This window comes from Bufo gargarizans, chromosome 2, assembly GCF_014858855.1.
Source record: "Bufo gargarizans isolate SCDJY-AF-19 chromosome 2, ASM1485885v1, whole genome shotgun sequence".
NCBI classification, from domain to species: Eukaryota; Metazoa; Chordata; class Amphibia; order Anura; family Bufonidae; genus Bufo; species Bufo gargarizans.
The window spans coordinates 150,243,648-150,264,012 of record NC_058081.1 but is presented as its reverse complement, the minus strand read 5'-3'; the positions used below and the strand labels follow the sequence as shown (position 1 = coordinate 150,264,012).

The window sequence follows — 20,365 nt, the reverse complement described above, 5'->3', positions numbered from 1 at the left end:
TCACTGGCTGAGCTCACTATGGTGTCTGTGCTTCACACCTAGCACCAGCCAATATCCTGACTCCTGATTGGCTGGCAGGCTGCCTGCAAAGCACTGCGGCCAGCCCAGGTCAGCCAGGGCCCTGACGGAGGTCATGTGATCCTCTGTCTTCATCCTCCCTGCCCTGTTTCCCTCACATTTTAAAAGTTTGTCCGAAGAAAGTCACCCACACTTCAGAATCGTTTGGCAGAAGAATGTTTGTGAAATTTGGGACTAATCTGATCAGTTTAGCTCATCTGTACTCAGAATGCTATATCCTTGGGGCTATAGAACCTGTGTGGGGGCTGTCAGACTGCGCTGCTGAGTTCCTGTAGTTCTTTCTTGAATTTATGACACTGCTCTTACATTTAGGTTGCAGAGATGTGTGCACTTCACAAGCCTTAGGCCCCTTGCAGACGAGCGGGTGTCAGCACTCGTCCTGAACTTCCACCACTGCCAGGGTCACATAGCATTCTATTGATTTATGATGCTATGTAACCTTTACAGTTCTGGATTGTATTAGATAACACTGACATAATGCTGTCAGTGTTACCCAATACATTCCAGACCTCTAAGGGTTACATAGCATCATAAATCAATAGAATGCTATGCTATGCAGTTCTGGAAGTTCGGGACCGGTGCTGCTGCGAGTCCCCAGCGTGACACCGGCTCGTTTGCAAGGGGCCTTAGAGCATGTTCACACAGTGGATTACCCATGCAGAGTTCTCTGCGTTTTCAGTGTTAAAGTCTGCATTAAAACCATGAGGAAGATTTATTAAAACTGGTGTAAAGAAAAACTGGCTTAGTTGCCCCTAGCAACCAATCAGATTCCACCTTTCATTTTCCAAAGGAGTTCTAAAAAAAATGAAAGATGGAATCTGATTGGATGCTAGGGGCAACTAAGCCAGTTTTTCTTTACACCAATTTTAATAAATCTCCCCCATTGATTTTCAATGGCAATTTCTGAGTGGGAATTGAAGGGTGCCCACAGTGGGATTCACACATGGATTAGGCTTTTTTTTTTTTACATCTGCGCAAGTATTTCCATTGTTCTGCAGTCTGTGTAGGCAGGCAACACCGCTGTGTACTTCTCGGGCTCATGAAGCACAACCTCCTCAGTTCAGCCTAGGTCCTGACTCCTCCCACACCCACACACACGAGACTGATCACATGCTCACGACGTCATCAAAGGTCCTTTAGACCTCTGTTGTGTGAGAGTACACTGTTGTTCTGAGGGGAAGCCGCCCGGTACTCCTTACATCGCAGGTAGGGCAGTGTTCACACTGCAGCGCCGTGTATCTCTTCTTACTTTCTAGGGGGAGTAGAGGGTCGTGTGCAGCCTTCATCATTCATTACATAGGTGGCACTGAATGGCTCGGTTTGGTGGTTCCTGGGAATGACAGACTATATGCGCTCGGTGATAAATTGAAAATAATTATTCAGGATTGGGGGAAAATAAGGTTTTGTTTGTTTGTATTTTTTAGCCAGAAACCGCCCTACTTTTGATAATGGGCTATGTCTGATGTTTTAGTTCTAACCCATTCAAGAGAATAGCCTCACCTGTAGCACCGGTTATAGCCTGTGGACTAGAGAGGCGCTGGAAAAAGCATATATTATTATTAGGCCTCATGCACATGGCCGTTGTGTTGTTTTTTTTTGCGGTCTTGCGAAACACGGATGGCGTCAGTCTGCAATTTGCAGAAAAGCACGGACAGCCATTGATATAACTGCCTATTCTTGTCTGCAAAACGGACAAGAATAGGACAGGTTATATTTTTTTGCGGACCACGGAACGGAGGAACGGATGCGGACAGCACACTGAGTGCTGTCCGCATCTTTTGCGGCTCCATTGAAGTAAATTGGTCCGCATCCAAGCCGCAAAAACTGCGGCTCTGATGCGGACCAAAACAACGGTCGTGTGCATGAGACCTTAGGCTACAGGCACACGACCATGTGCCCCCCGTGGCCGTATTGCGGCCAGCATACAGCATGTCCGCAATACATGGGCACCGGCCGTGTGCATTCCACATCACGGATGGCGGACCCATTCACTTGAATGGGTCCACATCACGGAGATGCGGCACGGATCGGAAGCACTACTTAGTGCTTCCGTGGTGTTTCTGGCCGTGCCTCTGCACTGCAAAAAAAAGTAGCGCATGCACTACTTTTTTGCGCTGCGGACCATCGGATGAGGATCGCGGACCCCATTTAAGTGAATTGGGTCCGCTATCCGCATGTGGCTAACCCACGGTCTGTGCCCGTGCATTGCAGACCGCAATTTGCGGTCTGCAGCATGGGCATGGAGCCCTAACGTGTGCATGTAGCCTTAGGCCTCATGCACATGACCATTGTGTGTTTTGCGGTCCGCGTGCGTTCCGCAATTTGCGGAACAGCACGGACCGAAATTGATATAGCTGCCTATTTTTGTCCGCAAAACGGACAAGAATAGGACAGGCTATATTTTTTTTGCGGACCACGGAACGGAGCAACGGATGCGGACAGCATATTATTACTATAAAAATATTATTATTTTTTTTTATTTTTTTTTTCCTAATCCTGGAAAACTCCTTTAGGCCTCCTGCTTACGGCCGTATGGCTTTTTCAGTGTTTTGCAGTCCGTTTTTTGTTTCCGTTGTGTTTCTGTTCCGATTTTCCATATAACATGTGGCATAATAGATGGTTCCGCAAAAACGGAACGGATACGGAAGGCGTATGTGTTCCATTTGTTTTGCAGACCCATTGACTTGAATGGAGCCACGGAACGTGACCTGCGGGCAATAATAGGACATGTTCTATCTTTCAATGGAACAGAAAAACGGAAATACGGAATGCACAGTACATTCCGTTTTTTTTTTTTTTTTTTTGTGGAACCATTGAAATGAATGGTTCCTTATACGGAACGCAAAAAACGGCCCGTAAACGGGAAAAAAAAACGTTTGTGTGCAGGAGGCCTTAGGTCCCATGTACACAACCTGGAACCAATTAATTTGAGGACAACACACGGATGCAGACCGCACACGCTATGTTCCGCAGCTCCTCCAAAAATTGCATTACTACAATAGTGTGGGACCTGTGGAACAGGATCCACGTGGTCCGTAGCCATGTTTTGTGGTAGCCTTGGTTTGCAGACCACAGAATGGGCACAGCTGTGTGCATGGGGCCTTAAAGAGGTTTCCTGGGCTCAACATAGTCAACCCCACAATCTGCTGGCCTGCAGTAGTCCTGGGGATGGAGCGGCCATTGTGGGAGAAGTGCTGCAGTTACCAGCACTGTCCACTACACAATGCAGAGCAGCTGATCCATGGGATCAAATACTGATGGTCTATCCTGAGAGTCGGCCATGAATATAAAAGTCTGTGCTGCTTGAGATCCGGTGTCTCGGTATCCCCATCTCAGATATTCTAGCATATCCACAGAATGTGCCATAAATCTCTGATAGATGCAGGTCCCACCTTCAGGAGCCGCACATATGTTGACAGTGTCCTCGCCCTGCCTGATGAGGCCACTTCCAGGTAAAGACAGAATGGAGTGGTGGCCTTGCATGTCTCTCTTGGCTCATTTATAAGTTGTGGGAGCAGCTGAGCCAGTGGTGTGACTCCCACATAAGCTGGGTTAGGGTGTGTATCTATGCTGTGGGTATGCCACGAATGTTTCGATGAGAATACCCCTTTAAAAAAGATAGCTGACATTACTTCTGGTCCTAGCACCCAGGGAAAGGAAGGTGGCAGTAAAGGCATTCCTGGAAGGAAGGAAGTTAAGGCAGCTAACGCACAGCGCTGTACTATTGCAACATGGTGATGGCGCAGGAGCTGTGGCTGTACAATCGGGTCCTGGCTGTATTACACAGCTGGGATCAGAGGGAATTTGATTCTGTTTGTTAAACCACTTAGATGCTGTGGTAAATGCTGACTGCAGCATTTAAGTGGTTAGAGAGAGGGAGGACGCTTCCTCTGTTACCCCATTGGACCCCCCCCCCCTGCCATGTGATCACACGGTGCTAAGGGGTTGCTACAGAAGCCTGATCTTTAATAAGATTTGGGAACTTTATTTCTTAATCTTGTCATATTTTTCTTTCTCAGAATGACGGACACCTCTGATACAAAGCAGACGTATGAGAACATGTTTTCTCACCGCTTCACAGCACAGGATGCCGAGTATCAGGAATATTTGAAAATGCCAGAAAGCCAACCACCTATTGTTGAAGACTGGAGGGGAGGCAACCAGAGGAATCAGGACAGGTAGGTGCCGACTCCTCATTGGACTCTGCTTGCCAGTTGTTTGTCTTTTTTTGACAGACAGATTAGCATGGTAGACTATCCAGGATGAAACACTGAATCACCGGCAAGCAAGTCAGAGATCAACATTTTGCCATACATTTGAATTTCCTAAAATAATATACAAACATATACTCTATTTAATTCAATAAAGGCAGGTATGGCATATATATGACTTTTTTGGAGGGGCGGAGAGATGGACAAAATATGTCAATTGTGTTTTGTCTTTTTTTTTATTACTTTGTTCTTCGTGTGGTATAATTGACAATAAAGGGGATGAGCAGTTGTAATTACACTGTCCTCCCTCCACAAGCAAACTTACAGGCAGGTCATTTTGAAGCGGCACTCGCACAAGCAATGCTACCTTTTCAAACAGCTGATGGGTGGAGTTGCCAGGATTCTGACCCCCGCCGACCTGATATTGATGACCTATCCTGAGGACAGGTCATCAATATCTTTTGACTGCACAACCCTTTAACTTTATTCTGCAGGTTGATACTATTAGACCCCCTTCACATGAGCGAGTTCCACATATTGGACTCGCAGCATGTGTTAGAGAGAGCGCCCGTCCTGACCTCCCAGCACTGACTGGGACACATAAAATTATATTGATTTATGATGCGGTGTATCCCTTAGAGCTCTGGAATGTATTGGATAACACCGACGGCATTATGTCAGTGTTATCCAATACATTACAGAATTGTAAGGTTACATAGCATCATGAATCACTATAATGCTATGTGACCCCATCAGTGCTGGGAGGACAGGACGGGTGCTCTCGCTGACACATGCTGCAAGTCCAATGCTTGGAACTTAAGGTGGGTTTACACGGGCTGAGGAGCAGCAAATTATCTGGAACAAAGCTTTCCTTCTTCATAACTGACTGCTTGTTCAGTGGGGGTGTAGCGCTGCATGTAACCTACACAGTATGAGCCATCGTCTCTCATAGAGCTGCATTGTTACTGGGCAGCAGATCACAGTTTAGACAGCACAATCTGCTGCCCTGCACGCGTGACAGTTTCACTCGTTCATCGGCTGCATCTTTAGATGGGCAGATTGTCGGGAACGAGCATTAACAGGAATGTTTGTCCCTGAAAATCCACCATTACACTGAAGCTAAACTTGGACATCCATTTTAAAGGCATGTCTAGGCAATAAAAAGATCTCCATATCTGTTATGTAAAGCAGAGGCCCACCTCCACACAGGAGTGCTGCCACATATTCAGAATGGCATCTGTTATCATATGCCCCCCTCATGCCTTGTTCTCATTCAGTGCTGCACACACTTGGGTTCCAATTCAGATTGCTTTTAGTATAACTAATTTGACCACATTTGCCATCAGTAATCTGTAGGTCTGTTAACAAACGCACTTCTTGCATATACATCATCGTACGTATGGTGTAAACAGAGCCTAATTGTTAAGGTTATACTTTAAAAAAGTATATATGTTAATCGACTTTGATCGATTGGAAGGAAAATACTTCAAATACTGAATACCAATAATCAATACATAGTATAACATAAATCTGTTTCTGTTGATTACAGGTATAGAGATAACAGACACCAGAGAAGCTGGGAAGGAAGACGTGACTGGTCCAATAACAGCTATAATCAACAGCGAGGTGGTAGAGGCTGGGGTAGTAACCACAACCAATACAGACAGGATCGATCTTACCATCAGGCAGGAGGACACCACAGCTATCATTCTGGAAACCAGAGATTTTACCCTGATCGTTATTAATGATATCATCATGGGGTGTAATATTTTTGTCAGCAGCGCGATCTGTGTTCCCCATAAGCTATCGGAATATCAGCAAAATAGATGCCGATACCGATCAAAATCCTGAATATCTGCCGATAATATCGGTAAAACCGATAATCGATCGATACTAGAAATCACAATGCAGTTAAAAAACATAAATTAGAAGAACATCAAAGTTTAGTTTTTACATCGGTGGAGAAAAGCACACCTAGAGCAGAGCTGTACCTGAGCACCTGGAGTGCGGGAAAATGAGGTAATACATGCACATCTTGTCACCACATAACCCATATTTTGTCATTTGGTGTAGGCCACTTCTGTAATGTTGAAGGTCCATCCAATGCATTAGGAGTGGAGTAGTAGAACTAGAGCATATTATTTTTTTTTATTTTTTTTATAAATAGGCCCAAGAAACAGAAAATTGGAAATATCAGTCAGTCATTTTAAAAGTGATAGAAGCAGTACACCCCATTTAAGAGAATCTGTCACCTCCCTGGAGAGCTGATGGCTAAATGCTCCTCGAGTCCAGCGCAATAATTTTTTACGGTCAAACTACCACCTTTCCCATTGTAATACATCGAGTGGACTGGTCAGTCCTCCCAGTGTATTACGGCGCTGGCTTGTGGGTTCATAGCACAGTGGGTGGTGTCTACCATGAGGCTAATATAATCTGCTCTTCATTATTCAGACATTTTTGTGAATATCTGCTGACAGTATTGTGAAGTAGTAGTTCCTCAATAAAACACTTGACCATCATGTTATATGTACGGTAGATTAAAATGTGGTTGATTTTTATTATTTCAGCATGGCTTCTTCTCTGTATAATTTCAAATTCAAAAAGTCCATCAACAAAAAATAATCAGCTTTTGGATGCTTCACTCTTTAGTTTTTCCAAAACAATTTCTGGTGTTGTAGCTGCTGAAATCTTCACTATTTTCTCCCGACTTTTTCCACCCTGTAAGATAATTAAAAAAAAGCTGACTATCTGCATTACATGATCTAGGTTTAGCAAATCAGAAATACACATCTGCACACAACAGCTATTCAATTAGCTGTAATGCACCTTCTTAGTAAATAAGGGGTCCCACGAGCCCTGCTGCTCCATTCATTCGCTACCGGAGATAGAGTACAGCTCTGCTATTTCCAGCAGTCCCACAAAGGATGAAAGGAGCTGCAAGCTGTATATTCGGCCTGCCGCTCCATCAGGACGAGAACATGGGATCGGTCGGGGTCCAAGCAAATGGACCCCTAGCGATCAGTTATTTATCCCCTTTAAATCAGCACTGTAGCAGAAATATACGAGATATTATTCTTTAAAGGGAACCTGTCACCAAAAAAACGGATACTAAGCTGTTAATAGTGCTACAGAGTAGTTTCCTAATGCACTTTTTGATCGTTTAGCCGCATCTAGCCTCCTGGAGAAATCAATGTTTTATTCAGCCGCTGCCCCCTGCTTCAAGTCAGGTTTGAAGTCAAGGGGGCAGCGGCCTAGGCGTCTCGAATGCTGCTCTCCCCACCTCCATTGACATGCCGGATCTCAGGGCCGGAACCGCGCTCCCAGCGCGCATGCGCAGTAGAGGGCTGCTGTAGCGCGATCCCGGCTCGTACACTCAGCCGGCTTCAGTTCGCTACTGCGCATGCGCCCGCCAGCCTTACATACTAGCGCAGTTACAGAAGATGCCGGGCGCATGCGCAAAACTGAAGCCGGCTGAGTGTACGAGCCGCAATCGCGCTACAGCAGCCCTTTACTGCGCATGCGGGCTGGGAGCGCGGTCCCAGCACTGAGATCCGGCATGTCAATGCGGGAGGCGGGGAGAGCAGCATTCGAGACGCCTAGGCCGCTGCCCCCTTGACTTCAAACTTGACTTGAAGCAGGGGGCAGCGGCTGAATAAAACATTGATTTCTCCAGGAGGCTAGATGCGGCTAAATAATCGAAAAGTGCATTAGGAAATTACTCTGCAGCACTATAAGGTACTATTTCACAGCTTAGTATCCGTTTTTTTGGTGATAGGTTCCCTTTAAAAGTAAAATAAAGTATCCTATTTTTTTATGGCTGTGTGAATGAGGACTAAAGTAGCATTCCTTAGATTTCAATATGCCAGATCCTTTGTTCTCACAGGAGACAAACTGCCACCCGAAGTGTTTGGCAGCGGCTTATTCCCCTCTCCATACTGAACACAAGTTAGCTCTGCTGGGCCAAGTGTGTATGTGAAGGTGGAGTCGGTTGGCAGAGATATATATATATAGATATATATATATATATATATATATACACACACACACATATACAGTATCTGACAAAAGTCAGTACACCCCTCACATTTTTGTAAATATTATCTTTTCATTAGACAACACTGAGGATCTGACACTTTGATACAATTTTAAGTAGTCAGTGTACAACTTGTATAACAGTGTAAAGGTGCTGGACTGCCCAAGCATTTCATCAGACCTAAACCCTATTGAGCATCTGTGGGGCATCCTCAAATGGAAGGTGGAGGAGCGCAAGGTCTCTAACACCCACCAGCACCGTGATGTCATCATGGAGAAGTGGAAGAGGATTCCAGTGGCAACCTGTGAAGCTCTAGTGAACTCCATGCCCACGAGAGTTAAGGCAGTGCTGGAAAATAATGCTGGTCAAACAAAATATTGACACTTTAGGCACAATTTGGCTATTTTCACTTAGGGGTGCACTCACTTTTGTTTCCAGCTGTTTAGACACTAATGGCCATGTGTTGAGTTATTTTGAGGGCACACCAAATTTACACTGTTACACAAGCTGTACACTGACTACTGTACATTGTATCAAAGTGTCAGATCTTCAGTGGTGTCCCATGAAAAGATAGAATTAAATATGTACAAAAAGGTGAGGGGTGTACTGACTTTTGTGAGATACCGTATATTTAGTAAATGGCCACCCTCAGGAAACATATCACCGGTTATGAAACTGGGTAAAAATTTGCCCCAGTCCCTAGGGACATTCATTATAGAAACACAGTGGAAGCTACACTGGAGCCCACAACAATTTGGTCAGTCAAGACAAGATGGCTATGCTGTGATTTGACCCTTGGATCTATTATAAGGATCTGGTCATCTACTGTCAGCTTTTGCTGAACAATACAATTCATAATGTGTGATGGTTTTGAACACCCAGTTCAACACTTGCTGCTCCCGGGTTCCGATGCAGAATCTGTAACAAGGACACCCAGCTACCAGGTCTCATTTATTATTCTGCTCTGATACAGAAGAGCTGTTTTTTGGCCTCCTAAGGCACCAGTGTCTGTTGCAGCCTCTACTGCTGCACCCCCATAGCTACAGCCCTGTGAGCCACATGTATTATACTGTACATTCTGATATGTCTGAACGTGGCCTTATAGATTGCTGGTAACAAAAGACTTACCTTTTCAAGATTAACTTCACTTTTCTTCACCTCCAGGACCTTGGAGAGATAGCGGCATAATTCAGCATTTGCTTCTCCTTCAGATGGAGGAGCTGCAATTGCAACTCCAACAGCCTCTGTCGTCACATCTATTGTAGAAACATAATACAGTCAATTAATTAACAGAGATTGCGGATTTCATCTGTGCATGGCGTGTTGATAAGAATAGTGTGATAAGGAAAACTAATGGCAGGAAAGGTGACATCCCTATCACTGACAGGATCCAGGAGAATCAGCTACACCTGTCTTAATTGAATACGCCACCCTTTTACAACGTACCGGACCTGTTGGCTGTGAGGAGAACAAGTAAATGTAATGTGTTTGCAGCAGAATGCGAATGGATGGAGTTTGACAAAACCGCATTGGTACGTCTAGGAAAGTGCATAGATTTTAGGATATGGTACACCAGGGATCAGCAACCTTTGGCATTCGGTCTGCTGTGAAACTACAACTCCCATCATGGAAACTTACTCGGCTCTTCTTGTAACTCCTACAAAAGTGAAAAAAGGATTCTGGGAATCGTAGTTTCGGGACATCTGGAATGCCGGAAATTGCTGATCCCTGTGGTATACATTCAAATCTGCAGCATGCCCTGCTTGTACCAGATACCTTTTGCAGCAAAATGTGCAATAGATTATTCCTTTCATGTCTAAACACACCTCAGACTAAGGCCTCATGCACACGACAGTTGTTTTTTCTCGGTCCGCAAAAAGGGGTTCCGTTGTTCCGTGATCCATGTCCGTTTTTGTTTCCGTGTGTCTTCCTTTATTTTTGGAGCATCTCCAGACATGAAGAAAAGTAAAAAAATAAAATAAAATGATAGGAAAAAAACGGACGTGGATGACAATCTTGTGTGTCTCCGCGTTTTTTCTTGGACCCATTGACTTGAATGGGTCCGCGAATCGTTTTCCATGTAAAAAATAGGACAGGTTATATTTTTTTGACGGACTGAAACCACGGATCACGGACGCGGATGACAAACGGTGCATTGGCCGAGTTTTCAACGGACCCATTGAAAGTCAATGGGTCCGCAGAAAATTACGAAAAACTGAATAACGGAGACGGAATGAAACAACGGTCGTGTGCATGAGGCCTAAGGGTCCATTCACAGGTCCGTATGTGCTTTGCGGATCCTCAAAACACGGACACCGGCAATGTGCGTTCTGCATTTTGCGGACCGCTCATTGCCGGCACTCTCATAGAAAATGCCTTGTCCGCAATTGCAGACAAGAATAGGACATGTTCTATTTTTTTTGCGGAACGGAAGTGCGGATCCACAAATGCAGATGCGGACAGCACATTCCAGCCCCATTGAAAATGAAGGGTCCGCACCTGTTCCGCAAAATTGCGGAACGGATGCGGACGTGTGAATGGACCCTTAGGCCGAAACCAGATAAGGCAGCATGTGCACTCCGACAAGTCTGCCTTAGGGTACATGCACACAGTGAATATTGTGCACGGATGTTTGTATGGAAAATACGCAGCGTAGTACAGTACAGTGCAAAATCTCAGGTACACGGTGCAGACATTTTCCACATGGAAATTTTCAAATGTGCGGAGAGTGAGATCAAATCGACAAACTCCACAGGCGGACTTTGGTGTGGACATACAGCCATGAAACCACATAAACTACATGCACTTCCGAGACAAAATGCAGCATAATAAAGATGAAGTGGCACTTGCATGGAGTGCCGCCTGCTCTTCAAACAGGGGTGGCGAGTGTCGGACCCCGCCGATCAGATATTGATCACCTATCCTGAGGATAGGTGATCAATATAAATCACTGCACTACCCCTTTAACTAGCTGGGGCTACACAGTAGACCAGGGGTAGGCAACCTCCGGCACTCCAGCTGTTGTGAAACTACAACTCCCAACATGCCTACTTGCCCATTTCTTCTTAGAACTCCCATATAAATGAATGGAGCATGCTGGGAATTGTAGTTTCACAACAGCTGGAGTGCCGAAGGTTGCTGATCCCTGCAGTAGACACTATGTGGCCATGACACAACCAGGCATCCTCAAACTGCGGCCCTCCAGCTGTTGTAAAACAACAACTCCCACAATGCCCTGCTGTAGGCTGATACCTGTAGGCTGTTTGGGCATGCTGGGAGTTATAGTTTTGCAACAGCTGGAGGGCCGCAGTTTGAGGATGCCTGCTCTAGACCAAGTATGCAGCATGTTCTACAATCATTCTCATTAACGCCATACCACAATATAGAAATAATTAGCACCAGCCTAACACAGGCGGGAGGTACTAGAGTTACTACTTACCTGTTACAGCATTCAGTTTAGAACCTGGTTTGGCATGTACAGATATTAAAACACAGCCACTTCTGTCCAGTACAACAGGACCTGTAGGATGGGCAGCCTGTGCCGCCTCCTTCTTCTGTCCTTTTCCCTGTAAAGGACAATTTAATTAATGTGCAGAATAATTTTATAGATGTCATTATAAATAATACTGAATCAGGGGATGACATAGAGGACCCTGTACAAAACAGAATACAGGCCACTGGAACCCAATAGCTCGTTATAGAGCATCTCTATCACCCAGAAACTGTAAGGCCCCACAGTAGTCACTTAGGACGTACTGACACGTCAGTGAATCATGGACATGTGCCGTCTATGTTCTCCATGGACAGCACATGGATCCATTGATTTTACTGTGTTTATCCTGTGGTCAGTGGAGAAACTATGGAAACATGCACTATTTTGGCCATGATGAGCACCAAGCACCTATGGGTCCTTGAAAACCACCGACAGAACGTGGATTCAGGGATCATGCACACAAACGTATTTTTTGTCTGGATCCGAACCGCATTTTTTGTGGGTCGGATGTGGACCCATTCACTTCAATGGGGCCGCAAAAGAAGTGTGCTGTCTGCATCTGTATGTCCGTTCCGTGGCTCCACAAAAAATGAAATCCATCCATTTTTGGCCTCATGCACACGACTGTTGTTTGGGTCTGCATCCGAGCCGCCATTTTGGCGGCTCGGATGCGGACCCATTCACTTCAATGGGGGGCCGCAAAAGATGCGGACAGCACTCCGTGTGCTGTCCGCATCCGTGGCTCCGTTCCGCGGCCCCACAAAAAAAATATAACATGTCCTATTCTTGTCCGCAAAGCACAGGCATTTATATTGCCGGCGCCCGTTCCGTAAATTGCGGAAAGCATCACGGGCGGCTTCCGTTTTTTGCGAAACTAGCCTAAGAAAGCTGTGCTCCCCTGTCGCCCCCTGGGCTCAGCGAGCTAGTGTGACAGTACCCTTACTAATGTGACGTGGGCAGGCTTTCCTCCACCTAGGACAATATTCAGTTAATTACCAACTTATTAATAGGCCCCTTCCACACGGTCAGTATTGGTATTTTTTGTATTACTATTTGTAAGCCAAAACCAGGAGTGGGTCCAAAACACAGAAGAGGCACAAATATTTCTATACGCACAAACGTGGTCTGTGGTCAAATTGCAGCGTGCAAACAGCGGGTCCGCCATATACAGGCACCGGCAGTGTGCTCTCCGTATCATGGATGTGGACCCATTCACTTGAATTAGTCTGCAATCCGCAAGATGTGGAGCCAAGGCACAGAAGCACTACGGAACGCCATGGGATTTCAATCTGTGCCTCGGCACTGCAAAAAATATAATAATAAATTTTCTATTTTTTTGCGGTGTGGACTGAATTTGCGGATCGTGGACCTATTCAAGCGAATCAAGGTCCACATCTGCAAACGGCGGCCACACAGCAGATGCTCGTGCATTGTGGACCACTATTTGAGGCCCCCAGCGTCGGACGCATGAGCCCTTATATCTTTTTTCTTTAGGTTCCACTGGTTTTAGCTTACAAATACCGACCCTGTGAAAGAGGCCTTCGGCCAGGGCACGCACTGGGGATTAAATTACAGCATAGAGCAAATCAATGATGTTTTGCTCACACAGAGTACATGCTGCGGGCAGAACGGTAATTTGGATTTACGTGCTGATTTTTCTGCAGCTCTGGGAGACAGCAAAGGAGGTTTTGACTTAAAACCTACATCAAAATCTGCAAAGTAAATACACTGCAAAATCCATATGGCCGTATTGAAATCCGCAACATATTTGTGGTGTTTTTGTGCAGTTTTCATCCACATAAAAATACGCGATGTTTGAAAATTAGCCTTAGGCCCCATTCACACGTCCGCAATTTAAAATGCGGAATGGAATTGCAGACCCATTCATTTCTATGGGTCCGCATTTCCGTTCCCGAAAAAAATAGAACATGTCCTATTCTTGTCCGCAAATGCGGACAACAATAGGCATATTCTATTAGTGCCGGCGGAACGCACATTGCCGTGTCCGTGTTTTGCAGAACCGCAAAACACGTTACGGACGTGTCAATGGAGCCTAGGGGTAAATGCACACGTTTAGGATTTATGTGCGGACAATCCGCACTGAAATCTGCAGGTGTTCGCAGGGAAATCCGTGCGGTCAATCGGCATCAATTGGTGAGGATTTGCATGCGGATTTTACTCTAACCATTGAAGTTAATGGAGAAAACCTGGTCAGAAAAAATAAAATAAAATTCTGCGGATTTTAAATTCGCACCGTACGTCAAAATTCGAACAGAAAAAATCTGCATTGTGTGCATGAGAATTTCAAATTATCATAGAATACAAATGTACATGACCTATGGTGCGGATTTCTGATCGTGTGCATTTACCCTTAGGGCACCCTCCTGATATAAGCAGGCACCACCAGTGTGTTAATAATGTGACCCTGTGCCACACAGCTGACATATAGTACCCTATATTGTAGCTGCACCCTGGCATTATTCAGCAGCCCTCTAGGCACTGCCCAGCTGGTATGTGTGGTACACTGAATATGATGCATGCCACCCAGGATACCACTGCCAGCTACATGCCCGGCTCTAGCTCCCACCTGTAAACAAGCCCCAGGACCGGAACAGACCATTCCTGCCCTTGTATTTTATATCATGGATCCCGCCCCTGTCTGCAAAGAAAGATAGGCCTGCAGCAGGGAAGGACCGGCACTCGAGTGGCTGCTCTCCCGGGGCAGGCCACAGCAGCAGTCACCTCTCTGCTCTCCTTCCGCGGCATGGTGTGAACTCGCTCTGGAGCTGCAGTGGCCCGGGGTGGGGAGGGGACGCTGAGAGCTGGTCGGCACATCCGGAGGAGCATGGATCCTGCGGTGTGAGTGACGCAGGGGGGCGCTGTCCGCCGCAGTGAGGGGAGTGATCATAGCACTGAATACATGGCATGTAAGGTTATATTGAGGGAGAGTTATCAAAACAGGTGCAAATGAGAACTGGCTAAGTTGCCCATAGCAACCAATCAGATTCTACGTTTCATTTTCCAGAGAAGCTCTGGAAAATGAAAGGTGGAATCTGATTGGTTGCTATGGGCACCTAAGCCAGTTTTGCTTAACACTGGTTTTGATAACTCTCCCCCATTTTGTCCCATCTACTAACTACCAAGTTATAAGACGGAGGGAAACCACTGAACCACTTAGAAACCCACTACACCTTACAATTTCCGTATTACAGATCCATATTAATTCCAATTTTTTCCCACAGGTACCCTATTTGAAACCCGTATTTATATGCTACTTTCACCCTAGCGTTTTTACTGGATCCGGCAGGGTTCAGCAAAAAAGCTTCCGTTACTGATAATACAACCATATGCATCCGTTATGAACGGATCCAGTTGTTTTATCTGTAACATAGCCAAGACGAATCCGTCATGAACTCCATTGAAAGTCAATGGGGGACGATTCCGTTTTCTATTGTGGCAGAGAAAACAGATCTATCCCCATTGACTTGCATTGGGGTTCATGCCGAATACGTCTTGCTCCGCATCCCAGGACGGAAAGCAAAATACATGTTGCAGTTTTGTCTCCAGTATGGGAACGCAACGGAACGGAATGTATTTTGGAACATTCCGTTCAGTTTTGTCCTCTGACAATGAATGGGGACAAAACTGAAGTGTTTTTTTTTCCAGTATTGAGACCCTATGACGGATCTCAATACCGGAAAACTAAAAAGCTAGTGTGAAAGTAGCCTTATATGTACTTTACTATAGCCATGGCATTTCTTTTCAGTACACATGTTCCAGTAAATCCGTCTTGGTACTATTTGTAGCCCATAGAAGTCCCCCAGTCACAAAGGCTGTACACCAGTTTTCTGCCAAACAAAAGATGGAACATTTTGTGCAAATATTTATTTATGTAAAAATGTCGCCACTTTTTTCCTTTCTCCGCTGCTCTTAACATTTTTGGGCTAGCTTAGGTGAAGGAGCGGACCACCAGAAAAGTGAGGTAGATCCTAAAGGAAAGTTTGTTTCTGGCACGTGGACATCAGAGAGGTGTCAAATCTATACAGATGCCTGCGCCTCATCACATACATTGATGGTATAATCGCGGGGATATGCCATCGATGTCAGGTGCAGGTCCCACCTCTGGGATCAGCTTCTGTGTCCAGAACGGGGCCCGTGAAGCGAACGGAGACAGCCACAGGTGTGGTGTGCTCTCTATTCATGCCTATGGGAATTCCCAAAATTCGGTCGCTCAGTTATTTTTGGAACTCCCATAGCGACGAATGGAGAGCACACCCTTAGTGCTTCCTAATATAAAAAATGCCCCCATAGTATCGCCTATAGTGGCCCTAGTATTGACCCCAATAGTGCCCCAAGTATTATGCTCCCCAAGAGGAAAGAAAAAAACTCCTGTTCCACACCGCCATCTGCGGTGCAGGTCACAGCCCTCTTTCAGCTCGCGTCCCTGCACCGTATGTACAGTGCCTCATATAGTGGCTGGTAAGAACCCATGAGCTCCCATACCCCACCGCAGTATTCATCTTTATTACTGTCCTGAGTACAGCAATACAGTTAGATTCAGGAAGGAACCTGAAGAACCTGGCCAGGTGAATAAGTACCGGATGCTCCTAGCATTAAAGGGGTTTTCTGGGTGCAGAGCTGAACCCGGACGTATCCCCTTCTACACCGAGGTAGCCCCTCTGAACTGCACAGGACAAGGCCTGTTTGGTTTGAAATTGGACAACCCCTTTAATTAATGCTGAGAACGTCCGATCATTACCGTATATACTCGAGTATAAGCCGACCCGAATATAAGCCAAGGCCCCTAATTTTACCCCCAAAAAATGGGAAAAATTATTGACTCGAGTATAAGACTAGGGACCACCCACAGAGGCTGTGTCACGAGGGTGTCAAGAGCCACGTCTGACTCGGTTATACCCGGAGTCAGGAAGTCGCAGCGGGTGGCTGCGCGCTCTATGTCTAAAGATCACGGTGTTTCTTAGTGTTTGTTTTCTGTGTTTGCCTTGCTATCCTTTTTGTCTCACTCAGGGATCCGTAGCTTCTCCTCCTCAGCTGTTTCTTGTCTGCCACTCCCAAACTCCTTATATTCTCCTCTCACACTTCTCTTGTTGCCAGTTATAGAGCTTCCTGCCTGGACATCTATGCTGACCCACTGGAGCTGAGAATCTGGTTGTTGTTCCAGAGTGCTACCCTCCGGATCCCTGTTGGGCTTTTGTTGTCTCCTGTTGTTGCCCTCCTGGGATTATCTGTTTAGTTTGTATTGTCTGTCCTCCCCTTGGTGTTTTCCTTTAGAGCTAGTGGTGCGGACTAGTGTTCCCACCGCCCTGTTCACTATCTAGGGCTCATCCTAGGGAAAGCCAGGGTTTTAGGCACGTGATCGGCGTACGGGTGAGGAACCCGTCTAGGGACGACAGGGCAGCCAGGCGCCAGTCGCAAGGTGAGTCAGGGGTCACCACCTTCCCTCTCACTAGGGCAGGGCCTCCCTCTTTTCCTCCCTCCGTGTCACGTATGTGACAGTTACGCCGATCGTGATATTATAACTGGCCCTTATTTTTTTTTGAGGGAAAAAAAAAAAAAAAAAAAAAAAAAAAAAAATATATATATATATATATAATTTTTTTTTCTCTACTTAGAATCCAATATGGATCCTATTGCTGCTTTGGCAAAACAGCTTCAAGGCCTGTCTTTGGAGGTGGCAGGATTGAAGGCGTCTGTCCTCCAACAGCAGCAGCAAATGCAGCAGACCGTAAGCCCAGCGGTTGCTATGGGTAACCAGGTTGTTACAGAACCCAAGGTTGTTCTTCCTGACAGATTCTCTGGGGGAAGGGACAAATTTGTGTTGTTCCGTGAGGCCTGCAAATTATATTTTAAGCTGCGCCCCTACTCCTCAGGTAATGAAGAACAGCGGGTGGGGATTGTTATTTCCCTGCTTCAGGGGGACCCGCAATCCTGGGCGTTCTCGTTACCCCCTGGTTCCCAGGCTCTCCGGTCAGTGGAGGGATTTTTTGGGGCTTTGGGTCTCATATATGATGACCCTGACCGTGTCGCCCTGGCTGAGTCGAAGTTACGGAGACTCCTACAGGGAGATCGGCCAGCAGAGGAATATTGCTCAGAGTTCCGCAGGTGGGCTACGGATACTCAGTGGAACGACCCGGCTCTCAGGAGTCAGTTCTGCTCTGGGTTATCTGAAAGGGTTAAGGATGCGCTGGCGCTGTATGAGACCCCCCTTTCCCTTGATGCTGTTATGTCCCTCTCTATCAGGATAGATAGACGTCTTAGGGAGAGATCGAAAATTCCTGAGCAATCGGTAACCTCTCCCAAGCAGCAGTTAGTCTGTACTGACTTGGATGAGCCTATGCAGCTAGGAGGAACTTCTCGTCAGGTCCGTCCTCCTGAGGTTCGCCGTAGGTGGGGGGCTTGTTTTTTCTGTGGGGGGAAGGGTCATTTCATTAATGTCTGTCCCTCCTTTTCCCAAAAACAAAAGACCGTCGGAAAACTACTAACCCCAGGCTGTGCGGAGGATGTCAGCCGGGGGGTATACGTTTCCTCCATACGAACATCTCAATTTGTGTTGCCAGCGGTTATTGTTTTTGGTGTTAAGACGGAGTCTATTTCTTTTTTTCTAGACAGTGGTGCAGGGGTAAATTTGATAGATGCCCATTTTGCCCGCACTATGGGTTTGTCTCTCTGTACGCTGCAGAGACCCATTCCCATATTCGCTATTGACTCTGCTCCTCTGTCTCAGAGAAACCTCACTCACGTTGTCCATAACTTACATCTTCGGGTAGGGGACCACCATAAGGAGCGTCTTTCATGTTACGTTCTGGAGGGCCTTCCCTCTCCTGTGGTATTGGGTCTTCCCTGGTTGGTAGCGCACAATCCAGTGGTGGATTGGCAGGCCAGGGAGATATTGGAGTGGAGTGAGCATTGCAGAGAGAATTGCTTAAATAACAATTGCTTAATCGCCTCCATAGCTTCCCTACCAACATTTATTTCGGACTTTGAGGACGTTTTTTCTGAAAAGGGTTGTCAGAAGCTACCACCTCATCGTCCTTATGATTGCCCGGTTAACCTGATTCCCGGTGCAAAATTACCCAAGTCCAGGTTGTATAATCTTTCGGGTCCCGAGAGACAAGCCATGAAAGATTATATCTCCGAGAGTCTGGCCAAGGGACACATCAGACCCTCTTCTTCACCCGTGGCTGCAGGGTTTTTCTTTGTTAAAAAGAAAGATGGGGGCCTGCGTCCTTGCCTAGATTTCCGTGAGCTAAACCGGATAACCGTCCGAGACCCATACCCTCTTCCTCTCATTCCTGACCTTTTTAGTCAGATTGCGGGTGCTAGGTGGTTCTCCAAACTTGATCTTAGGGGGGCCTACAATCTGATTCGTATCAAGGAAGGGGATGAGTGGAAGACAGCTTTTAACACCCCTGAGGGGCATTACGAAAATTTAGTCATGCCTTTCGGTCTGACCAATGCCCCTGCTGTCTTCCAACATTTCGTTAATGATATTTTTAGTCATCTCATCGGCAGGTTTGTAGTCATATACCTAGATGATATCTTAATTTATTCGGCTGATCTGAAAACACATGAAGTACATGTCAGGCAAGTACTGCAGGTCCTACGGACGAATAAATTATATGCGAAAATTGAAAAATGTGTCTTCGCCGTTCAGGAAATACAATTCCTGGGATATCTATTATCTGCTTCAGGTTTCCGTATGGATCCTGGGAAGGTCCAGGCAATTTTAGATTGGGATCTTCCTGAGAACCTGAAAGCTCTACAACGGTTTTTGGGTTTCGCAAATTTCTACAGAAAGTTTATTAAAAATTATTCAGTGATCGTTAAACCCCTTACTGACATGACTAGGAAGGGGACTGATTTTTCTAAATGGTCTGACGCCGCTAAAATTGCATTTTCCTCTCTAAAAGAGAGATTTACCTCGGCACCTGTCCTAATTCAACCTGATGTCTCCCAGCCTTTTATTGTTGAAGTTGATGCGTCGGAGGTGGGAGTGGGGGCTGTATTGTCTCAGGGTCCGTCTCCTGGCAAATGGCGTCCTTGCGCTTTCTTTTCCAAAAAATTATCTGCAGCAGAAAAGAACTATGATATTGGAAATAGGGAACTGTTGGCGATTAAACTGGCGTTTGAAGAGTGGCGTCACTTCTTAGAGGGAGCAATCCACCCCGTCACGGTAATTACGGATCACAAAAACCTTCTGTACCTAGAATCGGCTAAGCGTCTCACCCCTAGACAAGCTAGGTGGTCGCTATTCTTTACCAGATTTAACTTTGTAATCACCTATCGTCCTGGGGCAAAAAATACCAAGGCAGACGCATTGTCTCGTAGTTTCCCTGGAGGGGGTAATGTTAGTGATCCGGTACCTATTTTACAAAGAGGAGTGGTTGTCTCTGCTGTACACTCTGTTCTAGAGGGAAAGGTGTTAGAGGCCCAGGGGGACGCCCCGGCCTCTTGCCCCTCAGAGAAATTGTTTGTACCGTTAAACCTGCGTCTTGAGTTATTGAAGGAACATCATAATTCGGCACTTGC

The 20,365-nt window shown here is 46.1% G+C and overlaps 2 protein-coding genes across 3 annotated transcripts; one reads left to right on the top strand and one right to left on the bottom strand.

Annotated features, from left to right (window-relative positions):
* The first annotated feature begins 1,182 nt into the window (after positions 1–1,182).
* On the top strand, positions 1,183–6,855 carry RAMAC (RNA guanine-7 methyltransferase activating subunit). Its single transcript, XM_044283258.1, has 3 exons — positions 1,183–1,284; positions 4,098–4,256; positions 5,839–6,855. The coding sequence occupies exons 2-3, from the start codon at positions 4,099–4,101 to the stop codon at positions 6,032–6,034; spliced, it is 354 nt and encodes a 117-aa protein (XP_044139193.1). The 5' UTR covers positions 1,183–1,284; position 4,098; the 3' UTR covers positions 6,035–6,855.
* Positions 6,796–14,713, bottom strand: C2H15orf40 (chromosome 2 C15orf40 homolog). 2 transcript variants are annotated; one of them, XM_044283256.1, is made up of 4 exons: positions 14,558–14,713; positions 11,762–11,888; positions 9,451–9,578; positions 6,796–7,007 (listed from the first exon to the last, which is right to left on the bottom strand). In XM_044283256.1, the coding sequence occupies exons 1-4, from the start codon at positions 14,660–14,662 to the stop codon at positions 6,912–6,914; spliced, it is 456 nt and encodes a 151-aa protein (XP_044139191.1). In that variant the 5' UTR covers positions 14,663–14,713; the 3' UTR covers positions 6,796–6,911. The 2 variants fall into 2 exon arrangements, with proteins under 2 accessions (XP_044139191.1, XP_044139192.1); XM_044283257.1 differs by lacking the exon at positions 14,558–14,713 and adding an exon at positions 14,403–14,542.
* Positions 14,714–20,365: the final 5,652 nt, after the last annotated feature.